We start from the raw sequence: 18,857 nt of genomic DNA on the forward strand, positions 1-18,857 counted from the left end.
GGATGGTTTGTGTCTGTTTTCTGGAGAGCTGAAACTCAGAGCGGTGTCTGTAGCGGTTGTGGGACTTGCTGGTTTACAAACTTCCCTTTCTGGGGAAAAAAAGGGGAAACAACCTTCCACTTGCCATGGAGTGAATAGTTCAGGTTTCACTTTTTTTGTAGCACAAAGTGATTTGAACCAGGAAGTCTGAAATTACTCAGCATTTTGCATCAACTCTGCGTGGAATCAAGGCGGGAAAAGTGTTTTAGGAGCCAAACTGTGAATTCCTTGTTCTGCCAAACTTCCACTGGGTTTATGTGGGATCTGAGCAGACAGAGCAGGGGGGGAAATGGCTGAGAAGTTGGGGTTTGTTTGCAGGTTGGATGTGCTTTAGGAAAAGCTGCTTTGGAGTGTGCTCCAGAGCCTCACTTGCAGCAGCATTTATGTAACTTTATTTGTGCAGTTTAAGCCTCGTGGGTTTTGGGCTTGACTTAAAATGTGCCTGATCTCTGGACAGAACCGAAAGAACGATGAAGCTTCTTATGAGAAGATGTTGAAGTTGAGGAGGGAGTTCAGCAGAGCCATAACCATTCTGGAGATGATTAAGAGGAGAGAGAAGACAAAACGGGAGCTGTTGCATTTAACGTTAGAGGTTGTTGAGAAAAGGTAAAATTGCAGGTTACACCTGTAAGAGGTTATTTATATAACACCAAGGTTTTAAATTTCATTGAATGGGTTTGAAAGCATCTCTTGTAATTTATTTCTGTGTGGGGATGTGTCTTCTGCACACGTGGCTGAAGGCTTGTATACCACTTAAATATGTACTTACATATAACTTCAGAAGGTGAAATAAAAGGGGTTTATGCAGACTATTGGCCTTTCAAACATTTCCCAGTGGAGATGCCATATTATGGTTTTAATCCTGTTTTTCGAGGTACCACTTGGGTGATTATGGAGGTGAAATCCTCAATGAAGTGAAGCTCAACAGACCTGAAAAAGAGATGGGCACAACTCCATCGTCTCTCCACAACGGAAATCATCACAAAGTTCAAGAATGTAAAGTGAAGGTAAGGTTATTTCCCGCTGGGAATCTTTTGTTATTGAGTTCATCATTCCTTTGCATATGCCCAGGTTGGAGTTCAGATGTGTTTTTGAGGCAATAACCTGAAATATTGGCAGTTCCAAGGTGCTTGGAGGTGTAGGCTGAGAGTTGAAGGCCCGTGGAAGTTTGTATTTAGCACCCGCGACACCTAGTGGTGCTGGAATTCCAGACAAACCCCGGCTGCTTCTCCAGGAATTCTGCCATTCCTTCTGCTTCTCCTCTGCCTCTTCATGAAGCTGAGCTCCTTTCCTGGAGTTACTTTCAGTCAGTCATTGATAAGTGGTAATTTGGGGTAAACTTAAACTGCACTGGCTTCTCCTTCAAAGTGAAGAGTTTTCCAAGTGAAATAATCTTTTTTAAAGGAAAGCTTTGAAGTTTAATAACATTTCTGTTCAAGGGAACAGTTCAATATCAGTGGGAGTTGCTCACCACAGAGGGTTTGTGTTAGAAACATCTTAAACAGCCAAACCAAATACCATCACATCTGTACAGAAGTATAAACACGAAGCAAATTAGATGGTTTCTTTTGAACATATCTGAGCAGTTCAGAAAATGGAAAGCGCTGTAGAAAAATGAGATTTCAGAAAATAACTGGAATAGGAATTCCAATTACAATACACTGAGTGTACTGCAAAGCAAGGAGCCTCTTAGGCTGTCTTATGGCTTGAGAGCTTTCAGTTTGTCTTTATTAATAAACAGTAAGGGGTTAAGTTCTGTTTTTTCGTGTTTTGAATAAATTTTGCACGACGTGTCTCAGATGTCTGCTTTGGGAGATAAGCAGTCATGTCTTGGTAATTAACCTTTCCTCTTCTCATGCCTAATTTATTTTACACACATTGTTTTCCCCCCTTTCCCCCCCAGCATCCTCATCACTCCTCCCTGAAGGAGGAGGTGTCCGATGTTGTCCGTCAGAAGAAGAAGTACCTGAAGAAACCTAAGCTGGAGTGTGTGGTGACTCCTCAGCCCTCAGCTGAGCCCCTGCCTGTGCTCAGCAAGAGTGACATCAAACAGTACGACTTCCACAGCTCAGATGAAGATGAGTTCCCACAGGTAACAAACACCCTGCTGCAAAATCTCAGTGTACTCACAGCAGGGGTTTTAGTTACCTGTAATTTTGCCACTCTGGCTATATTTAAAAGATCCCTGTATAAACTATGATTTTTTTCTTCCAAGTTATGCTTTGAGATGCTGCATTTAAAATATAAATGTGGCAGTCTGTGTTACACAGATACAAACTTGTCTAAAATAAATTGTGGGAGTGTGGCCGTGGGGAGAATGACGTTGTTTCTGGTCCAGGTACCCTCGCCAGTGTCAGAAGCAGAAGAAGAGAACGATCCCGACGGCCCCTGTGCTTTCAGGAGGAGGGCAGGATGCCAGTATTATGCTGTAAGGCCATGCTGTTGGATTTAGGGTGGTGGTTTGGTTATGGTGGTGGGGTTTTCCTGAAATTTAGGCTGGCACAGTGCTGATGTCATAGGTCTTCTGTTCTCACTCTCACCACCAAAACTCTGAATCCAGAGACAGTTTTCAGTCTTTGAGAATGACTCTCACTGTACTATTGCTCTGTGGTTACCTGAAGGTGATAGAACATGTTTCTTGCACACCAATTCAGCCACTGCTAAGAAGGGAGAAGATGTTTTTGTCTCCTCACTTCCCTTAGCACATCCTTTCTTCCCAGCTCATAGAGCTCATTAGAGTTAGATCCCAGTTGTCCCAGTTCTGAGACCTGCTGAGGGATCCTGCCAGGACATTGAGTCTGCCAATGTAGCAGAGGGGTTTCATCTGTTGCACATATTTGCCATATTTAAGTCAAAATTTTGTTTTGAAATCAATGCAAACTGTAAATATGTTGAAAACCATGAGGTTACAATTGCAAGAACATCTTCATTTCTGGTTCCAGAGGGTCAGCTGGAGCTTTCCTCTTAGAATTTATCCTGCTTTCTCTTTTCCCTTAGCCTTAACTCCTCTGCCAAAAGAAGTTGAGGTGACTGAAAGCTTGTATTTTCATTCTTTTCTGTTAGTTTTCCATTGCTGTTAGAAGCAGGTTATTTAACAGCCCAGATGTTAGTTTTTTTAGTTAGTTTGTCCTTTTAAACTACCAAAGCCATTTGAGTTTGGGTTCACTCAACCTAAATTGATTGGCTCTACAGCCCTGCATTTAAGCTGATCACAGAAATTGATAATGTGTATTACTAACCTGTCATTTGAGACAGCACAGAGCGTTTCTGCTTGTAAAGGTGGAATCAGAGAATCCCACAATGGTTTGGGCTGGAAGGGACATTAAAATCATCTCATCCCATCCCTGCCATGGGCAGGGACACCTCCCACTAGCCCAGGTTGCTCCAAGCCCCATCCAACTTGGCCTTGGACACTTCCAGGGATCCAGGGGCAGCCACAGCTTCTCTGGGCAACCTGTGCCAGGGCCTGCCCACCCTCCCTGTGTTTTACATCCTGTGCTGAATTCCCAAAGGAGCCAGTGTCAGACTGCAGGTGCTGGGCCAGTGGGATGGGTTTATGTGCTGCTTGGCAGAATGAATTAATTTGGGCTCCTTCTGTATTTTGTTTGTGATGTCTCATTTTATGGCCGGTGAGGGCTTAATGAATTCATGATTTTAAAAAGAAATCTGAGCATATTAATGAAGTGATAGTTCCGTGGGCATCTTCAACCAGGAGTGCCCCAACCAAACCACACTCTCTGAGTGAGTGTAAAATTGCCTTTTCTGTTTTTTTTTCCTTGCAGCCTCGTTTGGACCAAACTAATTCTTCGTCCGAAAACCCCGAATTGGCAGAATTGGACAAACTGAGGTTCAGGCATTGCCTTACAACCCTGACAATTCCAAGGAGATGCATAGGATTTGCAAGGAGAAGGATTGGCAGGGGTGGAAGGTACAGCTGTGTTGCTTTTAACTCTTCATGCCCCTTCAGAGTATTAAAAAGAGACAATCCAACTGATGGTTTTTCCCACCCTCTTCCCTCAGGGTTATAATGGACCGAATATCCACAGAGCACGATCCTGTCTTGAGGCAGATTGACCCGGAAATGCTGAACAGTTTTTCAAGCTCTTCCCAGACTTTAGACTTTTCTTCTAATTTCTCACGGACCAATGCTTCCAATAAACCTTGTGAAAACAGACTGTCCCTCCCTGAAATCCTAAGCAATATCAGATCATGTCGACTGCAGTGTTTCCAGCCCAGGCTACTCAATCTCCAGGACAGCGATAGCGAAGAATGTACCTCAAGGAAACCAGGGCAGACTGTGAATAACAAAAGAGTCTCTGCAGCATCTGTAGCTTTACTGAACACCAGCAAGAATGGCATATCAGGTAGGCAAGGATTTGAATTCTTCTGGAGCCTAAAATACTGAATTTGGGTGGTTTTACCTGTGACTGGACTGCTAACGTGAGCACCGGTGTGTATCTGAATCACAGATTAAAATAACTAATTATTTTGTGTTTCTTGGAATATACAGAAATTTCCCTCTTCCTCCTGCTTTTATTTCATCAGTTCCAGTAGCATTTGGTGAAGTGCTGGATTCAAACACGTTATTCAGAGGGATTCTGCTTGTATCAAGAATTGCTGAAGTGTAATTGAGTCTTCATGACTCTAATTGGTCTGACTGTGTTTAAAGACAGAAGAATTTTCTTTATGAGTGCTAAAGAAAAGCCCTTGGTCTGAAAACAGCAAAATGCTGACACTGGAAGCATCCAGTGATGCACCTTCTCTGATTTTCAGCTAATCATCAGCCACTGATTAAGTTTGGGAAATTGTCTTTTCCCTTAAATGTCATGTCCAGCTCTCCCAGCCAGTGCAGACTTTGTGACCTGGCAGCTCCAGAAGAGCAAGACACATTCTCATGTTAAAAAAAAAATGATAAAAAAGTTTCTCATTGTGTCTTCACAAGAATATAAAATATACACATTTCCAAATGCTTGTAGACCTGTTGTTGGTGATCTGGGTGTGGCAGCACTGAAGCTGGAATAAAAGTTTCCAAAGGAAAAAATTGTTTTAAGCTTGAATTAAATAGCCTTTGCATCACTTGCTCTATATGCTAGAGTTGTAATTGCTCAAGTTTTAGCATTGTCACTTCTTTATAATCATAAAAGAATCATAATCAGATGATTCTTTAAAAAGCTGAACAACTGGAGATAAGCCAAAAGAGATCTCCTACCAAGCATCAGCAAGCACCTGAGTATTTCCCTGCTCTGATCATATACAGAATTAGGTATTGTAAACCAGGATAATTAAACAATATAATAGGCTGACTGAATTCCATGATTAACTCCCTGTAGTTGTGGAATGGTCCATCTCTTTCACACTCAGTTGCAGGAATGGGTTTTTAATCATCAATAACATACCTCTAGAATTCCTGTGTGCAAATTGAAACCCAAGCAGAGAATATTTATTCCAGCCTGATACTTTTATATCTTCTCAGGTTAGTCCTTGTAACCTTCCTGTTGTGAAAAGATTTGCACAGGAATATTTCTGCTGCATGAAAAGAACACATACAATGTGCTATGGCTTTATTTGATATAATTATTCTTTTTGAAAGAGCACAGAGGGCTGGAGAATATTCCACCTGTAGCAGAAGGAGGCAGTTGTGTGTGATGGGATTAATAATTATCAAGAGATGTCTGGTTAAAACAAGTGCAGAAAATAAGAGTTAAGGCTGTGAAGCATGGACTGCAAGGAACAACAAGGGTTTAGCTCCTTATGTAACAAGAATGAGCAATGCTGCAAGATTCCTGTTTGCAGGAGTAAAGTGGGACAGCACCAAGGGATGGGAAGGTGCTTGGAAAGATCCAGGTTAAGCTGATTAATTTTTTTTCTGTTTTTTTTTTTTTTCGTGATAATATAATAAATATGAGTCAACTACTGAAGGATTAGCTGGATGTAACACTTTGAATTCTGCTCTGGGTGGAGTCTGCCCAAAATTGAGGAGAATGTTTTGGGATGGAAGGTGATCTGTGAAGGAAAAAGGTTGAAGAGATGTGTGAAATAATACACTCATGTGGGCCAGCAGTTGTGTGCTGCAGGATTGGCACTGCTTGGGAAAGAGAACTCAAGGAAAGGATGGAGAAATCCACATTGGAATGGTGGGAAAGGCTGCAGAGAAACAGCTCAAAAATGCCTAAAGCCAAAATCTGAGGAGTCTGAGCCACTTTGGGCAGGAATAGTAATAAACTTGTGTTATAATTTTAAAAATCATTGGGGAATACATTGAGAACAGAGGTCCCTCAGCAGCTGAAGTACATTATGCAGGGAAATTTATGGCTGTGGAAGACCTTTTTCATCCCAGATTTAAGTTACAAACCAGATCCTGTAATTCTGGTGCAGGATCAGACCCAGCAGACAACAGAATTGTTCCCCAAATGACTGAACCAGCAAGAGGCACAGTGTTGGATTTTCTCACTAGTAAATAGTGAATACATTTGAAAAGGGCTGCTCAGAGTCTGGTTGTGCATTAAATGAGCACAGTACTGTCACTGCATCTATTGAATTCATTCTCTTTGCTGAAATCAGTTGATTTTATAGCACATTTACCTGTGAGCATAAAGCTGCCTCCAGAGGAAACAGTGGCAGTACTAAAACTGATTACTTTTATTTTTTTTTTTTTATGTTTTTATTTTAGAGAAGACTTAAGAGTTGCTTTGGCTTTTGCTGCACAAGAATATTTAAAATCACCTCTGCATTTTATTTTTCCCTGTATTAATTAAGCAACTCTTCCTCTGGTATTTCCTCCAATGCACTGTAGAAACAGAGACTAATATTAAAAATGTGTGACCAGTCTTTTCTTCCAAGTGCCTGATCAGTGCATGAATAAAAAACCAATTTTTTGAGCTAATTAACTCTTGCTCATGTCATAAGAACTGCAAGTGGGAAAACCACGTCCCTGGATACAGAGGACAGCTATTCCCAGCTGAAGGATTTTGCTTATGGAACAAACTTTTACCTTTTAGAGGTATTTTTTTTTTTCCCCAGCATTAAACACCGTGTAGAAGTAATTAATAAAATGCCACTTTCGGGGCAGCCTGTCAGATGATCTTTGATTAAAGGCTTCAAATCCTGAGAGAAGTGACATAAAAATGTGACCCAGAGCTGTCAAGGAGGAAGACTTAATTTGCCAGTGCCTTTTTTTTACCCTGTGGTGGTGCAGTATTTCCATCCTGTGGTAAAATAGATGCTCAGCAGAGCCCTTGCACTTCACTCTGACCTTAAAGGCTGCCTTGGGATGGGGAAAAGTTTGCTTTTTTTTCCTCTCTAGGACCCTTCAGTTGTTTGATTTGGCAGAAGCCAAATGATCTTAAATGTGCTAATGAACATCTGCTGGTTTCTAACAAGGGGAACAGCTGAGTTCAGTGTGACCACTGAGGAAATACCTGGGGGAGGGAACAAAATCCAAACACGTAAAGGCAGAGTAAGGGATTATTGCAGGGCTGGAGTCACCTCCCCTGCACCTTGGAGCAGAGTGTTTAATGATTTCATGGCCTCTGTCAAACTGGGAAGGAAGGGAGATTATAAACATAGAATATAAAACTTTGTTCTGAAATGGGTTTTTTTTAATAAAACAAAAGGCATCATCTGGAATTTGTTACCTCAGAGCTTTAAAATAGAAATATATATATATGTGTAATATTCCATAATGCTGTTCTTGGCCCTGTTACCTTCAGTAATACCACACATTTTAGGAGACTGGGGTAAGGGAACTTAGCAGGGTGAGCTGACTGAACTTTGAGTTGAATGCTTGTAGTCATAGAATCTGCAGGAGGAACAAAGTAAAGCTAAATGCAAAATAAATTTGGGCTTAGATCAGGTTGGAATTTGTAATATCCCTGCAGTCCAAGAGGAGTAACTCTAGGTCTTTCTAAGTAACATGGTTGAGAGCTGGTTTAATAATGCAGCAGTAGAGGAGAAGTTTCAGTACCAATTTCTAAGCAGTCACAGTCCTGATTCTGGTACTTTTTCTGAATGGAACTTCAGGACAACTGCAAATACTAAAAGTAGTAAATGGTAGAGCCAGGCCCTGAAAGGTGGAGCACTCCATATTTTAATGTTAACCCAATGTCTCTTGATAAGAGGATATTGCACAATCCAGGTGTTTGAGTGCAGGGCAACTTCAGTCTTGGAAAAACAAGGTTCAGGATAAACTGTTGAAATGTATTCATGGGAATCTCTGAGAAGTGAATTCTCTCTTTACTTCCTCCTGAGAGAGCTCAGTTCTTAGGTTGGCATCATATGCACAAAACTCAGGTTTTAATATGAAACACTTGGCAGTATTTTCATTTTACCAAGTCTGCAATTCTTAGGGGGAGAATGTTAAAAACAGCTTTTCCAACTTCATTCTCCCTTCATGTGTTGGGAGCATGAGACTTACTGGGGTGGCATTAACCTGCTTTTCATCAGAACTAACTTATGTCACTCCTAAACTCTTACTCCATTTAAAAAAATCATTGGCAGAGGAAATCCTGTTCAGGTGAAACAGGAGCAGATCCTTCAGGAAAGGTGGGAAAGAGGGAGGTCACACTGGAATTGCCAGATGGGTGAATAGTCCTTTCAGGTGAGGGCTCGTCTAGAACTGCCCAGACTGTTTAAATCTCAGAATTTTGGTGTCCTCCAGTGCCAGGCTTGTGTTTCCCTGCAGGTGCACTCTGGTGTCAGAGAAAGGGACAATAAGGGACTGTAGGAGAGGAATTTGGACAGGAATAAACTCCAGTGCTGCCTGGGAGAGCAGATGCCCAGCTCAGCCCAGGATACTTCATCCTCAGCCCTGATTTTTAGGCCAGTGCTTGTTTTCTGAAAGGCAGGAAAATATTTTCTCTAAGCTTTTGCCTAAAGCTACTGGAGAGAAAACCACCAAAGAGAAAAACTGCTTAAAAGCAACAAAAGCTCCGAGTTCTTTTGTTCTAAATTGATTTACTGTAGGAACACAACAAACAAACAAATGTAGCTTGACCTCTCTTTTACATAAGAATATAGGAAGATCTTTGGAAGCATCTGACACAATGTATGTTGTCTTTGAGCACTTGTTGTCCAAAATAGCTGCACTGCTGCCTTTCAGATGTGTTTGCTTTGTGCAGGGCTGTGTAACTCTGCTCCCCTTTCTTTCCTGTAGTAACAGGGGGTATCACAGAGGAGCAGTTCCAGACACACCAACAGCAGTTGGTGCAAATGCAGAGGCAACAGCTGGCTCAGCTGCAGCAGAAACAGCAGTCCCAGCATTCCTCCCAGCAGGCACATCCTAAAGCACAGGTACTGCTCCCAAAATGTCCTCACATGCTGCTAATTCCTGTTTGCTTACTGTGTTCATCTCTTGTGCAAACTAAATGTAACAGCCCGGTAATGGTATTACATTTTAGAGTGAATGTTGAATATTTTTAGTCAGGTTTTATTTTTTTATAAGTTGTATATCATGGTTGCATTTTAGAAGTTGAGACTTCATAGTTTCATGTGTGCCCTGCATCCCCAAGTGTAGAAACACCAGTGTGCTTTTAAGTCTTACTACTTTCACTGATTTTACCTCCCTTTGTGTAACAGCTCTGAAGAGACTCCTTTAATAAAATTACCTGATGAGGTAATGTTCTATTATGGTAAGGTTCTATTATGAGCAGATGTTCAGTGAGTCCTCCAAATTGGTACCTCTGAGAGGAAAAACAGAGCTTCACATATTTGCATATTCTGTCTTCTAAAAGAATCCCATTTTTCCTCTGTAATACCTTGCAAAGGAGGAAAGATTTTCAGGTATGCTTAGTTCTCTGTTACTTCCTTACCAAAAAAATACAAAAGCTGTTGCTGTTGTCTATTACTTTTACTTTGAGCATTTAATATCTTAATTGCTTGTGCTGTTTGTTCCTTCCCCTCAGTGTTTTCTACTTCAGTTAATCAGGGATTCTGTGTTGGCAGAGGACATTTTTTAAGTGTAAGGAGATGATGCCAGAATATTTAAACAAAAGGAATGAATTTTGGATCTTTAAAACACTCTAAGCTTCTGTGCAAAGTAATTTCTTAAGTTAATATAAATTGCAATGGCAGAATTAACCTTCTTTCCAGTAAGAATGGTAAGGCTTTCCAGTACTTGGTGTTGTTTCAGAGAAACTGGGCTGATGGATAATGTGTGATTGCAGAATGAGCAGGGCACAAACTGCTGTGGTACAAAATCACTCCATGAGAGTGGATGGACCTGAAATACTAAACATCCTTTAGGTTTGCACTTGCAGAGTGTTTGCTGCCTGGAGACAGGAGAGAAAGGAGATTTGAGAAGCTTAAGGCATAGTCATCATCTTAAAGGAAACTTCTCAAAGACTTCCATGGAATCCCAGAATGGTTTGGGTTGGAAGAGACCTGAAAGATTATCTCTTTCCACCCCCTGCCATGGGCAGGGACACCTTCCACTAGCCCAGGTTGCTCCAAGCCCTGTCCAGCCTGGCCTTGGACACTTCCAGGGATCCAGGGGCAGCCACAGCTTCTCTGCCCAACCTGGGCCAGGGCCTCCCCACCCTCCCAGCCAGCAATTCCTTCCCAAAATCCCATCTCTCCCTGCCCTCTGGCAGTGGGAAGCCATTCCCTGTGTCCTGTCCCTCCATGCCTTGTCCCCAGTCCCTCTCCAGCTCTCCTGGAGCCCCTTTAGGCCCTGGAAGGGGCTCTCAGCTCTCCCCAGAGCTTTCTCTCCTCCAGGCTGAGGAGCACATGACAAGTGCTCTGTTGTGCTGAGAACTGCTCTTGCCACTGAGTGGCTGGATTGGGCAGGACTTGCCCAGCACTCCTTTGGACACTGATGTTCAGCTCCCCATCAGTCTTGTGACACAGAAATATTCCATGTTTCAGTGCAGTAGGTTACCTGTAGAACAAGTCTGTATTTACATGGTGGTATTTGTGCACTGGAGCAATCCTAACACTGTTTCATTTTGTACTTAGGTAATTATGAAAACCACTTTTTTCCCCTCTTTTTTTTTTCCCTCCCAGGGCTCCAGCACCTCTGACTGTATGTCCAAAACCCTGGATTCAGCCAGTGCCCACTTTGCTGCCTCTGCAGTGGTCAGTGCTCCTGCCCCCGGCCGCAGCGAGGGCACCAAGGAACCCAACACCAGCCACAACAATATCAATGGTGTTGTCCAGCCTTCAGGTGATGATGCTTAAAACTCCTGTCTAGTATGAGCCAAGAATGTCAGCTTATCAATGTTCTTGCTTATCAACTGATCTTATTGCTGATTTAATAAATAAAAAATCAAATATATTAATTGTGATAGTTTTAAGTAGCATTCTCTGAAATACTCTTGGGCAGTGACATGTGTCACAGAATCACAGAATATCCTGAGCTGGGAGGGACTCACAAAGATCATCCAAGTCCAACTCCTTGCCCTGCACAGGACTGCCCCAAGAATCCCACCAATCCAGAGAGCCTTGTCCAACATCTGTTGTTAATATGGATATAAAGCTACCAAATGCTCTTTTACATTGGAGGAGCATTGGGTATTTTTCCCTTGGTTTGTCTTTTAATAATCTGTTACCATCAAAAGTGTGACAACACCTTAAAACCAGTGTGAATGTGTAATGAAAAAATAAATCAGTTGCTTAAACATGAAGCACTTTGAGAAGGAAATGGCCAAGTTGATAAATTATTTGGTCATTATCTCAGATGTTCAGCCAAAAACCTACTAACCAGCTGCTACTGGTAATTCTTTTGACTTCACTGTAAGTTTTGGGTTTCACTGCATTTAGGATTCTTCCCAAATTCAGGGGCAGAAGTGTAGGCATTGGCATTCAGTGCCTTCCTCCCACCCCTCCTCCTGGTTGTGCTGGTGCCGTGGCCACGTAGCCAAGAGGCAAATGTGATTCGACATTGGGCTGCCAGCACAAAGAAAAGGCTTTTAGAGTAATTTGTTGTTTTAGCAGCTAATGAAGTGATTAGTTTTATAGACCTTCTGCCAGGCTGGGTTAATGATAATATGAAATGAATAGAGGGAGAAAAAACACGACTGAATAAAATCAATATACTGGAACAGCTCCAGGAAAGGGGGAGAGAGAGAGAGACATCTGTGTGTAATTCTCTGAGATTGTATCCAAGAGGGCAGTGCTTTGAGGGCTGTAAGATTAGGCACCAGAGCTAAATTTTGTGACTGTGAAATCAGGATTCTTGCACTATCCCAGGGACAGACATACTCACAGCATCACCTGGTTTAATAAACAACGTTTCTGTCGTAACAGGAACCTCCAGAACCTTGTACTCCACCAACATGGCTTTATCATCCAGCCCAGGGATCTCCACCGTGCAGCTGGTAAGGACAGTTGGCCACAGCACCACAAACCACTTAATCCCAGCGCTGTGCACGAGCAGCCCCCAGGCTGTGCCCATGAACAATTCGTGCCTGCCCAGCACGGTGCACCTCAACAACGTCAGCGTCGTGTCCCCCGTCAACGTGCACATCAACACGCGGACGTCGGCGCCGTCCCCCACCGCCTTAAAACTCGCCACAGTCGCTGCCAGCATGGACAGAGTGCCAAAGGTGACCCCCAGCAGTGCCATCAGCAGTATAGCAAGGTGAGCAGGGGCACGTGGGCGGGTCTGCTGTGGTTGTGCTGCTTGAGTCACGTGGAATCACTGAGGCGCTGAGGTTGGAAAAGGCCTCCCAGTCCACCCTCTGCCATGTCCTGTCGTTCATTGGACACCTCCAGGGGTGGTGATTTCACCACCTCCCTGGGCAGTTTCAGTGCTTGACAACCCTTTCCCTGAAGAAATTGCTCCTGTTGTCCAACCTGAACCTCCCCTGGTGCAGCTTTGAGGCTGTGTCCTCTCTTCCAGCCCATGGAGTCCATCCTGTGCTCAATCCCACCTTGTCCCCCAGCCCAGAGCACTGAGTACCAGGCCAGTCCTTCCTTGGACACCTTCAGGGATGGGGACTCCAAACCTCCTTGGGTTCCAGTGCCTGACAACCCTTTCCATGGAGAAATTGCTCCTGCTGTCCAACCTGAACCTCCCCTGGTGCAGCTTTGAGGCTGTGTCCTCTCTTCCAGCCCATGGATCCACCCTGTGCTTGATCCCCCCCATTGCCACCCAGCCCAGAGTACTGAGTGCCACATCCAGTCCTTCCCTGAACACCTTCAGGGATGGGGACTCCAAACCTCCCTGGGTTCCAACACTTGACAACCCTTTCCACGAAGAAATTCCTCCTGATGTCCCACCTGAACTGCCCTTGGTGCAGCTTGAGATTGTGTTCTCTCCATGCCCAACTGCACTAGAGAACATTGTTTCCCCCCCAAGAGACTTCCCAGAACACCCTCAGCACCTCCAGTGTGGCCAAACCACAAGAGCTCATTAGGCAGATTAACCCCCCAAATAATTAGCACTGGTTTTAGGCATCAGTAGTTTTGGTTAACTTTTACTGTGTCTGAAATGACCACTTTAATGGCAGTTTTAGCCATTTTAATTTGTGCCTTCTCGTGCAGCACTTCCATGTAGATTCTGTCAAACTCTGCACACATTCTCTCCATAACTTTGGGAACCCATTTTGTAAGATACAGGCTGGCACATACCTTTTTTATCTAAATATATGGATATGTGTGTTATGTATTTATGTAACATAAACCAGAAAACTGCATCTTACATAGAGAGATAAAATCACAGAATCATAGAATTGTTTAGGTTGGAAAAGACCTTCAAGAGATGTTTATTCTCACTGAACAGCAGCACTGTTATTTTAGGATACTGAGAAGATGTTTCATAGCAGTAGCAGGAGCTTGCAGTTGGCCAAGTTGTCTGAAAATGGGAGTACTTGGGGTTTGTTTCAAGTCTCTGCTATTTAAAGAAACAAAGCCACATTTGTCTATGAACTGGAAAAGGAAAAAATGGGTCTTAGTAAATGATTAGAAAAAAAATTAAGATTTCTTGCACTCGAGGGGGAATTATAACACTTTGTTCACTGACAGAGAAACTGATGCTGAGTTTTCCTGGTATATCTTGACTTTGTTTCTTCAGGAGACTTTTTAGTACTATTTAGTGCTCTTATCCATCATTTAGGCTGGTAGTTGACACTTAAATGCACTGATCTTGTAGGAGGGGTGCACTGTCAGTGGGGTAACAGCAGCTGTGTTGAAAGCCAGTATTTCCTTTTAAATCACGTTTGCAGTGCGTGTGTTAAAGCTTCTCCCTGCTCCAGAAAGAAACACACAGGAGAGGAAAGAAACGATTCAAACTGAGGGAATCCTCATTTTCTGGCTGTAACCCTGGAATTCTGTTCCCTTGCAGGGAGAACCACGAGCCAGAACGCCTGGGCTTGAACGGCATAGCAGAGACCACAGTAGCCATGGAAGTGACATAACCTCCCCCCAGTGTCTCCACCTGTGCCCCTGGGGTGGTCATTTAATTCCACCTGAATGCAAACCACAGCACTCTGTGGATCACAGAGAACTCAGACAGACCTAAATGGACTCGGATTATATCGTGTATTAAGTCGATATATAATGTAAATTTTGTAAAATTTGGGAAAATCACTACCTTGTAAAATAGTTTATTTGTATCATCAATATTATTTCTGTTACTTGAATAGTAGATATTCATCATCATGCTTTTGCACTTGAATTTGCAACTGAATGGATTAAAAAAATAATTCTTTAATGGGATCATGAGCATGACATGGGATCCTGCATCACTTGTTTAAACTATTTATTTTGCCATGTTTACATTTTGTATCTTGTACAAATAAATGCAACTTTGTGTCTAAAAAAAAAAAGTTAAAGATTCATAGCTAGGAAACAAAATTCTTGTAATTTTTTTCTAAAGGAAATGTAAAGTTTTCACTTGGTTCATTTTGTTTCACAATTTGACTAGATGGACTTTTTGGTAAATACTTTAGTGGCATTTCACTGTCAAATATGAAGTTCAAGGCAAAATAGTATTTTCTATTACTGTGCAGGGGAAAGGGATGGATCGATACATGCAAATTTAATGTAGTAACTCACTTTTCCATATATTTTGAATGTATATTTCTATTTATAATACCAGTTTATAAAAAATAATTACACAGGAGAGGGAGAGAGGGAGAGAGAGAGAGAGGAAAAAAAAAAAATACCACAGAGAACTGAGTAGGAAAATTATGCATCTGGCACACGTGAAACTGTGCAGATCTGAGCAAAATTTTCACCTTGATGACATTTTATCCGAAGACTCTGCGTATTTTAACCGGCTTTCCAACTGTACCACACCCCACATTAAAGGATATTTTACCAGGTATGTATTGCATTATATATCATTGCAATAATTTCATTATTGGATGTCTAGATATCGAGCCATCCCAGGTGGTGGGTGGGGCGGGGAGGGGGGGGGTGGGAGTGGAAAGGGGAGGGGGAGGGTCGTGGCAAGATTGTCTTTTCAATTTTGGAGAGTTTTCCTGTGGCTACAAGGCAAGTAACGGGTTGGAAAAAGTCTGACTGTAAGCGTTGGACACCTTCGTAGTGTAGTGTTTTAGTGACTTTTTTTATACGGTTCTTGTAAATTAGATACGTGTAGTGGTGTTTCCGAATGTTTGTTTATGCACTAGTTCAGACAACTTTCCCTGTTACTTGTTCTTGATAAGTGAAAACTGCAGGGAAATAAAAAATACATATCAAAACCTGGCCATGGTGCACATGTGGTTCTTTCACAGGGTGCAGGCAGTGACACCTGGGAGTTTTGAGGGGTTTGTTAAAGGGGCTCTCGGTGTGGTTTGCAGCACTGCATATGCACTGGTTTCCAGAAGGTTCCAGGTTATTCCCTGTCTGTGGAAGGGGAGGGATGGGGCTGGAGGTTGGGATCTGAGACCTGGGAATGGAGTGAATGAGAGTTTCTTCTTCTTCCAGAGAAACTTGGGGTGAATCGTTTGACTGTTGGATTCTCCACATTTGGATAATGTTTCTAATATTTCTTACAAATCACAGAATCTTTGAGGTTGTCTAGTCCAGACCCACCCTCCTGAGAAACTCAAGATATGCTTTGCCTGCCTTGATGTCATGCAGTCAGTGTGTTTTTCTTCTCAGCTACATATAAAGAGCTATTTTTAACCCAAGTTGTGTTTCAGCCTGCTTTGTCTTGCGTTGTGGAAGTTGAAATTTCTGGCAGCTGAAAACACTTTGCAGAGCTTTAAATACCAGGAGCTCGTCAGAAACTCAGATGTCTAAAATTAACTGTTTTTTTTGCTTCACTGAGCCTTTATTTTTTTATTCAGTCTGATGTCTCCAAGGAGAGGTGAGAACAGATTAAACCTGTTGAGAGCAGTCAGAAGGACCCATGACCTGCCTTGGTCAGGTGAGGTGTGGTGGCAGCCTTTGGGGTGTCAGCACAAGGGGGGCACCTGTGCAAAGGTGTTTATTCACTGCTCTGGGCTTTCCCTAAAAAACTGCTCTGTGATCTTTCCAGGTGTGTCTGAGCCTTCCTGCAGAGCTGGGCTCATTCCTGGGAATGACTGACCCACATGGTCTAAAGTATAAATGAATTTTCTCTGAAAGAATTACTGAAAATCTAAGCCTGAAAAAGAAATAAGTTATTCTCTTCGATTATATAGAAATAACCCTGCTTCACACCATCCCCAAAACCCTTTGGAGGCTTAATGAAAATGGGAAGTAATTTCTTCTGCAGATTGAAAGCTGTGGACTCTCACTACAGACATGGATCATTTTCAGGGAAAATTGGACTGAAGATGTCTCAGATTGCTGCCTGTCTCAGACTTGGGGTAGTCTAATCCTCATCTAATTACTTTAAAAATCCTTTAGCTGGAGCTTCGAACTTTTAATGGATTCTGAGAAAATGGGAGGTGGAGAGAAGGATCCCACGAACTCCCAAGGCTCTGATGGTAAGTGCCAGATGTGGAATGGGGTTCATTTAAAGGATTAGTAAAGCAGAGCTGGAATTGTCATCCTTAGAATTTCTGGCAGTTAATCGTGTGCCTCAAGTGCAAGAGAAGGGGAGTGATGGATAATGCTGTAGCTCATGGAAATCTTCCTAAAAAAGAAGAAAAAGAGAAAGGAAAGGGAGTATGGCTAGAAACTCTGCTTTGTCCTGATCCCACTGAACAGCAGGGAATGCCACTGAGTTGGTTTTGTGCTGTTTTACTCTGTGTGTTTAGGATAACACTCATTTTTAATTCTTATTTGAAGAGGATTTGAATAGTGATTTTTGTTCTGTCATTTGAATGTCATTCAGGTAAGATTGTTAATTCTTACTTAGTTTGTCTACAGCAGTTTATACTGGAGTCCATGTTCATGTGCACAGTTTCCCTTAAACGTCAGGTACTAGGAAATGATGGTTCTGTTTCTAATTAGGTTTATCAATTTAATTACAGACCGACTGGAGTTTTGGTGTGTGTTCAGTTGTCATCCCAACAGGCTTCCTGGGTTTGACTTCAGAGAAACAGTTTCAAATCTCACTTCCATGTTTGTTCTACTTTTAGGGTTTGCAATATTCAGACTTACTCTTAGAAGGGTGGAGAATGACCTTCATGAAGTGCACCCACTGTATCTCTAAATGCATCTGCACGTGCTTCTCATTTTTTAATGATGTAATCTCATGAAATTAAGGAAGAGCACCCATGCAAGTTCAATTTAGCCCCATTTAATCAGTCTGGATTGTCACCCAGTAAATACAGCTTAAAGAAAAAAAGGCAAAGTAATATATCTGGAATAGGAAACCTGAAAACTGAAAGGGAGTAACAGTGAAGTCCTTCCTGGGCTGTGGCCACTCCTCAGCAGCTTTGTCCAGCCCTGTGGATGTGCCAAGAGCCTCTCCTTGTGCCTGTCACAGGGATTGTTTGGGAATCACTGAATCTCAGAAGGGTTTGGGTTAGAAGAGACTTTACAACTCATCTTGTCCCACCCCCTGCCATGGGCAGGGACACCTCCCACCAGCCCAGGTTGCTCCAAGCTCTGTCCAGCCTGGCCTTGGACACTTCCAGGGATCCAGGGGCAGCCACAGCTTCTCTGGGCAACCTGGGCCAGGGCCTCACCACCCTCCCAGCCTCATAACTTTGTGAAGTTATGATTATTTCTGTGACTAAGAATAGTAAAATGTCTTTAGTCCAGTTTGGCTTCAGTCCATTGCACCCTGGTTTAACTCCAGTCCAAGTGGAATTGCCCAGGGAGGATGATGTAGAAGGATCAGAGCAAGGAGCAAAGGAAGGAGGGAGGCAATAATTCAGGTAGATCCGTGGCAGATAACAGAAAACCTGCAACACAACAGCCATCTCAGCCTGAAACTTTCTGTCTGGTGGGAGTACAGGACTGACCATCCGTGTGGGATCATACCCTGACAAGGAATGTCAGCAGGAATGAGCTGTGCCTGTCAGCTGTGGGCTCTCCCCAGGCCAGCAGAGCTAATGGAGCAGAAGCCGATCCAGTGGCCAAGGCACATCTCACAGCTGCACTCCCCAAACCTCGGGAGCACTCGGGGCTGATTTTGAACAGAGCAGAAGCTGCCAAGGATCCCCACGTGCCCAAATCCCCCCCCGGGGGCCGGGCTGGTGGCAGCTGGCTGGGAATTGGTGGCAGCCTGGTGCTCACTTCCCACCGCGGCTCTTAACGCTTGGCTGACCCTGCCCCAATTAATGTCACTTCACTGAGCCCTGCCCTGGGGATAAATGTGCTCCTTAAAATAGCATCGTGTCCCCCCTCCCTTCCTGATGATGATCTGACTGGACTGGTCCCGGTGGGTTTAAATCCCCGGCGCTGTAAGTGACACCAGAAGATGGCATCAGCTGCCTGCGATGCTCTTTAACTCTTTCTGCAGCTCCAGGGACGCTTTGTGGCTCGGGATTGTGGAT

General features: G+C 43.1%; 1 protein-coding gene and 1 long non-coding RNA gene across 2 annotated transcripts in view; one reads left to right on the forward strand and one right to left on the reverse strand.

Annotated features, from left to right (window-relative positions):
* EPC2 (enhancer of polycomb homolog 2) overlaps positions 1-17,023 on the forward strand; it is a 39,692-nt gene extending 22,669 nt beyond the window's left edge. Inside the window, exons 5-14 of the mRNA XM_051810158.1 lie at positions 497-645; positions 914-1,046; positions 1,943-2,131; positions 2,378-2,467; positions 3,822-3,967; positions 4,060-4,403; positions 9,191-9,327; positions 11,038-11,197; positions 12,280-12,613; positions 14,318-17,023. Coding sequence (XP_051666118.1) covers positions 497-645; positions 914-1,046; positions 1,943-2,131; positions 2,378-2,467; positions 3,822-3,967; positions 4,060-4,403; positions 9,191-9,327; positions 11,038-11,197; positions 12,280-12,613; positions 14,318-14,390 — 1,755 coding nt within the window. The 3' untranslated portion in view covers positions 14,391-17,023. The remainder of the gene's footprint in view (positions 1-496; positions 646-913; positions 1,047-1,942; positions 2,132-2,377; positions 2,468-3,821; positions 3,968-4,059; positions 4,404-9,190; positions 9,328-11,037; positions 11,198-12,279; positions 12,614-14,317) is intronic.
* LOC127481214 (uncharacterized) overlaps positions 1-18,857 on the reverse strand; it is a 228,311-nt gene that overhangs the window by 105,591 nt on the left and 103,863 nt on the right. The gene's annotated exons all lie outside the window — the stretch shown is intronic.

This window comes from Manacus candei, unplaced genomic scaffold (genome assembly GCF_025592945.1).
Source record: "Manacus candei isolate 608988 ecotype Guabito, Panama unplaced genomic scaffold, ASM2559294v1 h1tg000077l, whole genome shotgun sequence".
Classification (NCBI taxonomy): Eukaryota; Metazoa; Chordata; class Aves; order Passeriformes; family Pipridae; genus Manacus; species Manacus candei.